Below are 13024 nucleotides of genomic sequence, written 5' to 3'. Positions count from 1 at the left end.
CCTAAGGGGAAAGTTCATAGCAATACAGGCATACCTCAAGAAACAAGAAAAAAGTCAAATAAATAACCTAACTCTACACCTAAAGCAACTAGAAAAGGAAGAAATGAAGAACCCCAGGGTTAGTAGAAGGAAAGAAACCTTAAAAATTAGGGCAGAAATAAATGCAAAAAGAAACAAAAGAGACCATAGCAAAAATCAACAAAGGCAAAAGCTGGTTCTTTGAAAGGATAAATAAAATTGACAAACCATTAGCCAGACTCATCAAGAAACAAAGGGAGAAAAATCAAATCAATAAAATTAGAAATGGAAATGGAGAGATCACAACAGACAACACACAAATACAAAGGATCATAAGAGTCTACTATCAACAATTATATGCCAATAAAATGGACAACATGGAAGAAATGGACAAATTCTTAGAAAAGTACAACTTTCCAAAACTGAACCAGGAAGAAATAGAAAATCTTAACAGACCCATCACAAGCACGGAAAATGATACTGTAATCAAAAATCTTCCAGCAAACAAAAGCCCAGGTACAGACGGCTTCACAGCTGAATTCGACCAAAAATTTAGAGAAGAGCTAACACCTATCCTACTCAAACTCTTCCAGAAAATTGCAGAGGAAGGTAAACTTCCAAACTCATTCTATGAGGCCACCATCACCCTAATACCAAAACCTGACAAAGATGCCACAAAAAAAGAAAACTACAGGCCAATATCACTGATGAACATAGATGCAAAAATCCTTAACAAAATTCTAGCAATCAGAATCCAACAACACATTAAAAAGATCATACACCATGACCAAGTGGGCTTTATCCCAGGGATGCAAGGATTCTTCAATATCCGCAAATCAATCAATGTAATACACCACATTAACAAATTGAAAAATAAAAACCATATGATTATCTCAATAGATGCAGAGAAAGCCTTTGACAAAATTCAACATCCATTTATGATAAAAACTCTCCAGAAAGCAGGAATAGAAGGAACATACCTCAACATAATAAAAGCTATATATGACAAACCCACAGCAAACATTATCCTCAATGGTGAAAAACTGAAAGCATTTCCTCTAAAGTCAGCAACAAGACAAGGGTGCCCACTCTCACCATTACTATTCAACATAGTTTTGGAAGTTTTGGCCACAGCAATCAGAGCAGAAAAAGAAATAAAAGGAATCCAAATTGGAAAAGAAGAAGTAAAGCTCTCACTGTTTGCAGATGACATGATCCTCTACATAGAAAACCCTAAAGACTCCACCAGAAAATTACTAGAACTAATCAATGATTATAGTAAAGTTGCAGGATATAAAATCAACACACAGAAATCCCTTGCATTCCTATACACTAATAATGAGAAAACAGAAAGAGAAATTAAGGAAACAATTCCATTCACCATTGCAACAGAAAGAATAAAATGCTTAGGAATATATCTACCTAAAGAAACTAAAGACCTATATATAGAAAACCATAAAACACTGGTGAAAGAAATCAAAGAGGACACTAATAGATGGAGAAATATACCATGTTCATGGATTGAAAGAATCAATGTAGTGAAAATGAGTATACTACCCAAAGCAATTTATAGATTCAATGCAATCCCTATCAAGCTACCAACGATATTCTTCACAGAGCTAGAACAAATAATTTCACAATTTGTATGGAAATACAAAAACCTCGAATAGCCAAAGCGATCTTGAGAAAGAAGAATGGAACTGGAGTAATCAACCTGCCTGACTTCAGGCTCTGCTACAAAGCCACAGTCATCAAGACAGTATGGTACTGGCACAAAGACAGAAATATAGATCAATGGAACAAAATGTAAAGCCCAGAGATAAATCCATGCACATATGGACACCTTATCTTTGACAAAGGAGGCAAGAATATACAATGGAGAAAAGACAATCTCTTTAACAAGTGGTGCTGGGAATACTGGTCAACCACTTGCAAAAGAATGAAACTAGAACACTTTCTAACACCATACACAAAAATAAACTAAAAATGGATTAAAGATCTAAACGTAAGACCAGAAACTATAAAACTCCTAGAGGAGAATGTAGGCAAAACACTCTCCAACATACATCACAGCAGGATCTTCTATGACCCACCTCCCAGAATATTGGAAATAAAAGCAAAAATAAACAAATGGGACCTAATTAAACTTAAAAGCTTCTGCACAACAAAGGAAACTATTAGCAAGGTGAAAAGACAGCTTTCAGAATGGGAGAAAATAATAGCAAAGGAAGCAACTGACAAACAACTAATCTCAAAAATATACAAGCAACTCCTACACCTCAATTCCAGAAAAATAAATGACCCAATCAAAAAATGGGCCAAAGAACTAAACAGACATTTCTCCAAAGAAGACATACAGATGGCTAACAAACACATGAAAAGATGCTGAACATCACTCATTATCAGAGAAATGCAAATCAAAACCACAATGAGGTACCATTTCACGCCAGTCAGAATGGCTGCGATCCAAATGTCTACAAGCAATAAATGCTGGAGAGGATGTGGAGAAAAGGGAACCCTCTTACACTGTTGGTGGGAATGCAAACTAGTACAGCCACTATGGAGAACAGTGTGGAGATTCCTTAAAAAACTGGAAATAGAACTGCCTTATGATCCAGCAATCCCACTGCTGGGCATACACACTGAGGAAACCAGAATTGAAAGAGACACGTGTACCCCAATGTTAATCGCAGCACTGTTTATAATAGCCAGGACAAAAAGCAACCTAGATGTCCATCAGCAGATGAATGGATAAGAAAGCTGTGGTACATATACACAATGGAGTATTACTCAGTCATTAAAAAGAATTCATTTGAATCAGTTCTAATGAGATGGGTGAAACTGGAGCCTATTATACACAGTGAAGTAAGCCAGAAAGAAAAACACCAATACAGTATACTAACACATATATATGGAATTTAGAAAGATGGTAACAATAACCCTGTATACGAGACAGAAAAAGAGACACTGATGTATAGAACAGTCTTATGGACTCTGTGGGAGAGGGAGAGGGTGGGGAGATTTGGGAGAATGGCATTGAAACATGTATACTATCATGTATGAAACGAGTCGCCAGTCCAGGTTCGATGCACGGTACTGGATGCTTGGGGCTGGTGCACTGGGACGACCCAGAGGGATGGTATGGGGAGGGAGGAGGGAGGAGGGTTCAGGATGGGAAACACATGTATACCTGTGGTGGATTCATTTCGATATTTGGCAAAACCAATACAATATTGTAAAGTTTAAAAATAAAATAAAATTAAAAAAAAAGAATATGGTTCTCTCTGCTATACCATAAAAAAAAAAAAAGAAAGAAAAGAAAAGCAATCTTCAGGCAAAGGAGAAATGTACTGAAAGGAACTGGAGCCCCAGCATCACAGAGTAGAGCTGAGAAGAGCTGTGGAGTTGAGACTTTAGTTTTAAGACCAGTGTGCTAGAGCAGGTGACAGCCTTTCCCCATCATATCCACTGGAAATGCAGGTTTCTTCTGTGAATTTCTGATCCATGCACAATGCAGCCACTGCTCTTGCATTGTCACTTTACCCATGTAAAGGAGTTCATGATTCATTTTTGTTCAAACTCCATCATCTCCAGCTAGAAGACACACAGATTGCAAGGTCCTCAACCAGATCCCAGGCTCCATACTCACACTGCACTCCTGCCATCTGGCTTGTATCCAGTTGAGGTTCATGTATGACAAGACACTTGTGGTTTTCCTCTGTTCAGAGCCCAGTACTATTTTCTGTTTAAACTCATGAACTAGGTCATGACCTGCTCTAGTTTTCAGGCCTTTAAAAATCTCTCTTGATGGTGATGCCATCCGAAGATGCATGCTGCAATCATATACCCAACTGCCTATTTCACAGTTGGTACCTACTGAGCACCCAGTATGCTGAAATCAAAAGCATTTTGACTGCATGTTTTTAAGCAACTTATCCATATGATTTGACATTTTGAAAAAGTTAATGAAACTCTCCAATGAAAAACTGACTACATAAAAAAATGAATGTTTAATAGATGATCCTTGGTTAACAGACATGAGAAGAAAAAGGAATTTGTAAGTTGAGATTGGTAATTTAAGGTAGTATTGGGTCATAATTTGTCAAATATGGCATTCCCTCAGTGAAGAGAGATATATACAAAGTAGCAATTTTGAAAACATTACTGATGATTTTGCTTCCATTAAAGCTAGGAACTTAAAAGTACTGTTGTGGCATAAGGAAAATATTTCAGCTTGATGTGAGTTTAAGACGTATATTTTAAAAGATTTTTCAGACAATTAACATTACAGGAGAAATTTACCTTTTATATTAATATTGAATGAAATAATTTTCTCTTTCCCCTGGGGCTCCTTTAAGTCTCAGTCTTGTCCCCAAGTCTTCCTTCCCACTGGAGAGTCGCAATATCGAGTAGATTTCTGTCCGGATTGTAGATGCCTTTCCCGTTGTCCCTGAATTAGCCCTTTTCCCAAGAAACAGTCCTGAATCTGAAAACATACCACAACATGCTCTGATTTTCAGCCATCTGCTGCTGCTGCTAAGTCGCTTCAGTCATGTCCAACTCTTCGCGACCCCATAGACTGCAGCCTACCAGGCTCCTTCGTCCATGGGATTTTCCAGGCAAGAGAACTGGAGTGGATTGCCACTGGATTTCCAGCCATCCATCGCAGCATAAACGGGCACCGGTGTAAATCGTTCTGGGTAAAATCTCCTCCCAGGAAGGGGAGGGTGGATACAAGGGCAGGTGCAGAAATCAAAGGCTCTGATAGAAGCGGCGGCAAAGCTCCCCTGGGCAGTCGGGCCGAAAAAGAAGTTTCCTTTCTGCTCGCGCGGCCCCACGCGCTCCCTGGGCCCCGGCGGCGCCTTGCCCGGGTCGCGGCTCCTGCCGAGGGCGACCCCCGAGTTCTCCCCGTGGATCCGCCGCCCGAGTTGGCCGCTCTGTACCTGGAGGCGGGTCCAGCTTGGTTTGCGGCGCCGGTCTGTCAGTTACTGAGAGATCGGGCGCCCCCTACCGGCCGATGGGGCGCAGCAAAAGGAGCTCAGAGGGCTGCTTAGCTTAGTGCAGGACCTGAGCTGTTGTTTCACTGAGGCCCAGGGGAAGTGCTGAGTTTCCGGACTCCTGTTTCCCTGCTGATGGCCATGGGGATGTTCTGCTCCATCCCTCACAATTCACCCGTTAGCATACGTCGTCTTCTATTCTTCCAGTCATTTCCCATATTCATGTAATTTGGTAGCCTTAAGTATGCTTTACTTATATCCACAAGTACCATCAGCTTGGGGTTTTCTACAGAGGATTCACTGAAAGTTTTGTAACCCAATCTCGTGCAGGGGTCATAACTCTCAAGGATCTTGTCCATTATGTATCTCAATTTTATGGTGAGGATCACTTAACAATCTATGAGTCATCTTGGACAGTTAAATACGATTATTTTATAATTATTAGAATTATTAATTTTGTCAAGCACAGTTAGACTCTCAGTAATAACTACAACTTGATAATTTCATTTTGCTTCTTATACAAAATAATCAGGATACTTTGTAAATCGCTCAGCTTATCGAGAATTTGGAGGCAGACGTTAATGGAAATAAGAGATTTGTAACATCGAGGTATGAAACAACAAAGGGACATCTTGTGTTAGAAGTAAAAGAGGTAAATAAGCGAGAGTTCAGTACATGCAGTGTGCTCAGGTGTTTATGCTGTGGACAGGGAGTTTGGAATCTGACATATTAGGTTTTGAAATCTGGATTTGCAAATTCATTATTAGATTATTTCATTCAAATAAAGTCCTAGCAGGGGGCTCTTGGAAAGGAGAACATTAACTCAGTTTCACTATGTTGGAAGGATTACGTGAGTCCCTTCAGAGGCTAAGGAATTTGTCGCTGTTGTCACTGTCATTTGATGAACACTGATAGTCTGTGGAATTTGTCTGGTGAAAGTGTTAGTCGCTCAGTCGAGTCCGACTCTCTGTGACCCCATGAACTGTAGCCTGTCAGGCTCCTCTTCCCATGGAATTCTCCAAGCAAGAATACTGGAGTGGGTTACCACTTCCTTCTCCAGGGGATCTTCCCGACTCAGGGATTGAATCTTGGTCTCCTGCATTGCAGGTGGATTCTTTACCACCTGAGCCACCAGGGAAGCCTGGTAGGTCCTTTGTAATTAGGTTCACAGTATAACATTTATTTAGTAAACAATTCAGGATGTATGTGCCATAAAAAGTGAGGATAGCATCAGGGAATGTGTTCTTTCTCCTCAAATAAATACAGGAATGAAATAGATCCTAATGAATCCTTGCCATAAACACAATACCTTGGTATCTTCTTATTACCACGTACAGACTGAATGTGTGTGTGTTCCCCAAATTCATATATTGAAACCCCTCGAGACTTACCTGAGGGTTCAGTGGCCAGGACTCCATGCTCCCATGGCGGGGAGCCTGAGTTGGATCTCTGGTTAGGGAACTAGATCCTGCATGTGGAAAGCAAGATTTCCCATGGCCCAAGTAAAGATCCTGCATGAAGCAAGGAAGATCCAAGATCTAGCATGATTCAACTAAGACCTGGCCCAGCGAAATAAGCACATAAAATAAATATTTTTAAAATTCTTAAAAAACCTGTAGAAACCCAACCCATCAATGTGATCATATCATAAACTGGAATATTAGGGAGATCATTAGGGTTAGCAATCAATAAAATTCAGCTATTACTTTTAATATCATAATTTTACTCTTACCCTGATTAAGATCAGGATCTTTTGGAATCATTTCATTCCCTGTCATTCTAGTTTTTTCAAACCATCTTCTCATTACCCAAGTGGATTTACCAACTACACAGATGCTAGGCAACGCTGGTCTCCTAAACCCTGCCAGAAAGGGTTTGTGTTCTAGCAACTGGGGTTCTGATTGCCTGTCTCTCTTCCGTCTCCGCTTATACTGATCACATGTGGATTAAAGGAAAGGAAAATCAGCTAGCTGGTCTTACAAAGCTGAAGGCAGTCAACTGACCCAGGACTTGGCCTTCATTGAGCTTCTGTAAGAAGCAGCCCTGTCCCAGTCTTTCTGTTGTGCATACTGGCCTCATCCTTCCCCTCGGCCACAGCCACTCCCCAGCTGTGCTGCACTGCAGTTTGCTAACTCAGAATAATACATCATTACGTCAGGGGAAAACCACTTCCCTTCTTTCATACTCAGGACATTGAGACTTACCCTTGTTTTCTTCTTGCCCACAAAACAACTGTGCAATTTTACTTTCTAGGAAAGTTGCAAAGAGAAACAAAAACAAATCCAACGTCTTGAAAGTGAAAGAGATGCAGCCTCTCTGGCTCTCTTTACTTCCCTTTCTTGTTCTTACCTCATCATGAAATACAACCAGAGCAGAGGCAGGAATACCAACATTGTCCAATAAGTCACTAAGTGTATATAAAAAGTTTAAACGAAAAATTACACTCAAGTAAAGGAAAGAAGGCTATTTCTCCTGATCTAGTACCCCAGGTCTCACTGCCCTGCAATCTCAGAGGAGACAGAAACAGAGGAACAGAGATGCCCAGTAGAATCAACTGCCTGAATCAATGACTGAAACTCATTAGATTCTGTGACATAAGCTTCCAATAAGAGACAATACCATCACTGAATCTCCTTCCTCCAGCTCAGAAACTCTGAGCGGAACAAGTGTTGAAGAGTTTAAGTAAAAGAGTTGAATAATAAAACCTATACTTGGCAAAGTAAATATTATTTATCTACTGAAAGTAAAATAATTGCAGATGGAAACTCCTCCACCAACTTGCACAAACACACTTTTGCTCTCAGCATCTGAGCACTGCTGACACTTTAGACACCTGGGGAAACGGGTCAGGAGAAGAGGAGGTCACCACTGAGAACTAGGGTCCTTCACACAAAGACTCCAGGGGAGAGGTTGAGGTTTCGGGGAGACAATTTATTTTCCCAACAAATCAATAAGCCCTCCACAGAAAGGAGATTTTCGAGTCCACAGGATGTGGTGAGCCTGTCCTCAGGGAGGGAGTCCAGCAGGTGAACAAGGGGACTCAGTCACTCCAGAGGACAGGGGGTGGCTCCATGTCATCTCTCCCTGTGAGTGAGGTGCTTCTGGGAAAATAAAATTATCCTGGATTTACAGTTTCCTCACCGATGTACCCTGAGTAGAACCAGGATTCTGGTGGGGGTATTGGCCCAGTCTGTGGAGGACGATAGGTCTCCAGTAAGAAAATGGTGGAAAGAAAGGGTGAGTTCTGTAATGGTCCTGCCCTCACGGTTCCCTGAAGGGCAGGGATTTGCAGGAACATGTTCTAGAAGGAAGAGAAATGTGGGAGGGGTTCAAGGACTGATGATAATCAGCCTCTTCTCTAAATCAAACACTAAAGAAAACTCATCATTTGTTTTGAAGAGCTTAACTGCCAGAGTGATCTGGTAAATCCCTTATAAAGACAGAAACCATAGAGCAAACAGAGCCTGGCTTCCTATGGAACCTAAGAGGGAAAAATGGAGCCTAAGAGCAAGCCAAAAATGTGTTCATGGATGAGAGGAGAGCAACACTTATGCATGAGAGATAAAGGGCAATAACGTGTGTAATTACAAATGTCCATCAATTATGACTTAAGACAAAGACCTTTGTCATTTGATTGAAAAATATCCATTTGGATGGGCACATCTGAACTCACTACGAAAAGGCAAAATTAATAGTCTAGAAGGAAGAAAATTTCTTAGACTGTGTTGAGAATACATAACAGAAAACCAAAAAAGGAAGTAAAAGTGCACAGAAATGATTAGAAAATGAAAACTATCATATTCACTATTTAATGGCCTCACTTAGAAAGCATGGCATCAGAGAACCTACCTCAAGGTTCCACCAGACGCCGCCTCAGCCAGGCCAGCAGCAGCCTCATCTTCCCCATGGCCTTCGTGCTCTCTCTATTGATGGCCCTGGTGCTGGTCAGCTATGGCCTGGGAGGATCCCTGGGCTGTGACCTGTCTCAGAACCACGTGCTGGTTGGCAGGCAGAACCTCAGGCTCCTGGGCCAAATGAGGAGACTCTCCTCTCGCTTCTGCCTGCAGGACAGAAAAGACTTCGCTTTCCCTCAGGAGATGGTGGAGGGCGGCCAGCTCCAGGAGGCCAAGGCCTTCTCTGTGCTCCATGAGATGCTCCAGCAGACCTTCAACCTCTTCCACACAGAGCACTCCTCTGCTGCCTGGGACACCACCCTCCTGGAGCAGCTCCTCACTGGACTCCATCAGCAGCTGAATGACCTGGACGCCTGCCTGGGGCAGGTGATGGGAGAGGAAGACTCTGCCCTGGGAAGGACAGGCCCAACACTGGCTGTGAAGAGGTACTTCCAGGGAATCCATATTTACCTACAAGAGAAGGAATACAGCGACTGTGCCTGGGAAATCATCAGAGTGGAAATCATGAGATCCTTCTCTTCAGCAACCAGCTTGCAAGGAAGTTTAAGAATGACGGATGGAGACCTGAACTCACCTTGACATGACCCTCACTGACTAAGTTGCCACATCATCCTTGTATACTCACATGGGGTCATTTGAGAAGACTCTGAATTCTGCTTTAGCCTCCAAATTTATTGAATTAACTCAGCTAATACATGTCAGTAGTAATAAGCAATTAGACACGTGCAGGTGTATCAATCCATAAGCGATAACTGCCCTGATGTTATTTATTTTTTTCTTTATTTATTTAGTTAAAGTAATATTTTATCTCATCATATTTATATTTTCATATAAAAGATGTGTATGTTTACATTGTAGTAACATTTAGAAAATATATTTCCCTATTTCATTAAAATTGTTATTCGTTTTACTTATTAAATAGTTATCAAGATAAATTTCTTGAGTTCTTATTTTGAAAACCTAAATCCTTATTTTGTCTGCATATACCTATCACAAAATAGTATTTGTTCACTTTATTCTGTGGAACAGTTCTATCATTTTCTAGGAAATGTCTGTCAAAAGGTGGAATTCTGAGAATTTTCTGTGGGTGCCATTGTTAGGACTCTGAGTTTTTCCTCCAGGGAGCTTTGGTTGAGGAACTAAGAACCTATAAGCTGTGGAGGGTGACGAAAACAAAAAAGTTAGAAAGGAAATTATGAATTTGTAGAAAATGGTTAGTCTTGATGTCACAGGCATAACTAATTTATACCCACTCATTAAAGAATGGTGGATAGACATATCTGAGGGAAGCAGTCACCTCGTGCAGGAAAGCTGATGCCATACGGTGTTGACTGGCTGCTCCTGACTCCTATTACTCTGTCTCCCACCTTCTCCTCAGCACTGCCTTACTGAGCAATTCACTCCCTTCCACAATACCTTCACTGCCTCCACACAGGAGCTCTGTTCTGTGCTGATTTCTTCTAGCTGCATGGTGTAGTCAGAGTGGAAGCCACGGGAAGAGAGTCCAAGTGAAAGGAGAGTTCTAGAAATTCCAAAACCTCTGAATCCCAACTCTGCTATTTACCAACAGCGTGACCCTGAAATATCTTACAAACACAACAGGTCAGTTTCCTCATCTTTAATACGGGGACAGTAAGAGTGCTTTTCATACAATTACTGTTTGGATTCAATGAGTCCATATCACACAAGAGGCATCAAGCGCTCCTGGCAGAAATCATCAGGACTGTGAGAATCATGGAGTGGCTGCCCTCAGGGAGGAGACAGGACAGCCGCCCTGAGACAGCGACTGGAGGGCAGCATGGAAAGGTGCTAGCCCCTGGCAAAGGTATTTTCTTTTCCACTTGGGTGCTAGTTTCACAGTGCTTTCAGTGTGAGAACGTTCCTTTGCTGTATGCTGAAGAGCATTCCAATTTCTGGGTTTCATACTTCTAAAAGCATACCTATGTGTTCATAAAAAACTCTTTGAGAAAGAAGAATTAGTAGAAAATTCTTGATCTAACATAAATACAATAATAGGGAAAGAATAGAGATCACATATCAGTGCAGATAATCAAACACAAGCAGAGGCAGGAAGGAAAGAGCAGGGGCTGTGAAGTGTGTGGTTCTGATCTCCAGTTCTGGGCTGTCCCAGGTTGGATCCTAGTTCCCCTTTCCATAAAATCCCTTGTCCATACTTGCTGGCAATGTCACCTCCTAGAGCCTCTGTTTTGCTACTGAAAGAACAAAACCCAACAAATGGTTCAGAAGCCAGTTTTACCTCTTCTCATACTAAAGAAGTGAGAAACATGATTAATGAATGAGGTGCTTGATTTTTGGCAACCTCCAAGGAGACTTACACCAAGGGCCACCTTCCAGGATTGCTTCTGCTAGTACCCTTGTCCCCAGAGCAAGCCACTGCTGACCCACACTTCCATAGGAGACTCCAACCTTAGGAGGTAGGTCTGGTTCAGTCTCCTGTGGGGTCACTGCTCCCTTCCCCTGGGTCTTGGTGCATGCAAGATTTTGTTTGTCCCCTGCAAGAAGAATCTCTCCCACAGTACTGTGGAAGTCCTGTAATCAAATCCCACTGGTCTTCAGAGTCAGATTCCCTGGGGATTCCCTATCCCTTTGCAGGCTTGCCAGCATGACATGAGGCTCAGAACCTTCACAACGGTGGGAAAACTTTTCTGGTATTATTGTTTTCCAGTTTGTTGCTTTCCCATCTGGCAGGTATGAGATTTATTTTTATTGTGCTTGAGTGCCTCCTGGATCTCGTTGTAGTTTCTTCTTTGTGTTTAGACGTGGGACATCCTTTTTCAGCGGGTCCAGAGTCCTCCTCTGGATGGTTGTTCAACAGCTAGTTGTGATTTCGTTGCTCTTGCAGTAGATAAGTGCATGTCCTTCTAGTCTGCCATCTTGAACCAGAAGCTAAGCCAAAACTTTGATATTTGACCATTTGACCATGGATGTACGTGTGGCTAAGATTTGAACAGGGTGTTAATTACTGGAAATAGGTATGTTGCCTGTCTTCAAATAGTATGATTTTCTAAGAAAGATTTTAATTTCAATATGTCAACATGCTGCACAGAAAATATTGTTACTGAGGTATATCCTAGTTCCTGCAGTAACAAGCCAGGGTTCATTTATAAAAACTGATCAACCAAGATCCCACCAATTTATACATTTCATTCACCATATTTCAACCTTTATTATTTTAAGAATTTCTTTTAGTCTGTAGTTTCCAAGATCAAAGTCTTTCTTTTCATTTTAAAATCCTTCCCCACACACATCCTCCATCAGGACCTTCTAACTGAGAGTCCCTTAAATGGGGAGGAATTGACTCCCCAAAGCAGGAGCAAGTCTCCATTTCTTATTCCCACCCAGCATCCTACACAATGGTAGCATACTACCGGTCCTCAGGGTTGTCAATAAAAGTGTAAGCGTAATAATGATAATAATAATAATGATAAGCTTAAAGGAGTTTTACCAATTAAACTGTTTGAAAACAACAATTTTGCTACATTTTTTGTCTTTATTTTTTGTGGGTTACTCCTGTCTTCTCAGGTGACCAGTATATTTGTTATCTAGGCATCTCTTTAGTTTTCCCTGAATTTCCTGCATCATTTCGTCCAGTCGATTTTTCTGTCCTATGCTACAGTTTTCTCAGTTTAAAATAAGGATATGGGAGTGGATGTCGGACATGACTGAGCAACTTCACTTTCAATTTTCACTTTCATGCATTGGAGAAGGAAATGGCAACCCACTCCAGTGTTCTTGCCTGGAGAATCCCAGGGACGGGGGAGCCTGGTGGGCTGCCGTCTCTGGGGTTGCACAGAGTCGGACACGACTGGAGCTACTTAGCAGCAGCAGCAGCAGCAGCAACATATGTGTACTTACAGCTGGTTTACATTGTTGTACAGCAGAAACCAGCACAACATTGTAAAGCAATTATTTTCCAATTAAAAAAAAATAGGGATAATGAGACTACTGTACTCCATTCAATATACCATCTCATGTTCTGTACTCTATATGATGTTAATATAACAACTTAGAAAATTAGCAAAAATAAGTAGATTATATAAAGCATGAGGGACACATTAAACAGCTGTGAGAGTT

At 41.4% G+C, this 13024-nt stretch overlaps 1 protein-coding gene across 1 annotated transcript; it reads left to right on the top strand.

Annotated features, from left to right (window-relative positions):
* Positions 1–8920: 8920 nt before the first annotated feature.
* LOC102410967 (interferon omega-1-like) lies at positions 8921–9508 on the top strand. The gene has a single exon (XM_006040826.4). The coding sequence runs from the start codon at positions 8921–8923 to the stop codon at positions 9506–9508; it is 588 nt and encodes a 195-aa protein (XP_006040888.1).
* Positions 9509–13024: the final 3516 nt, after the last annotated feature.

This window comes from Bubalus bubalis, chromosome 3 (genome assembly GCF_019923935.1).
Source record: "Bubalus bubalis isolate 160015118507 breed Murrah chromosome 3, NDDB_SH_1, whole genome shotgun sequence".
NCBI classification, from domain to species: domain Eukaryota; kingdom Metazoa; phylum Chordata; class Mammalia; order Artiodactyla; family Bovidae; genus Bubalus; species Bubalus bubalis.
The sequence above is the reverse complement of the archived record's forward strand: the minus strand, read 5'-3'. Positions and strand labels throughout refer to the sequence as shown.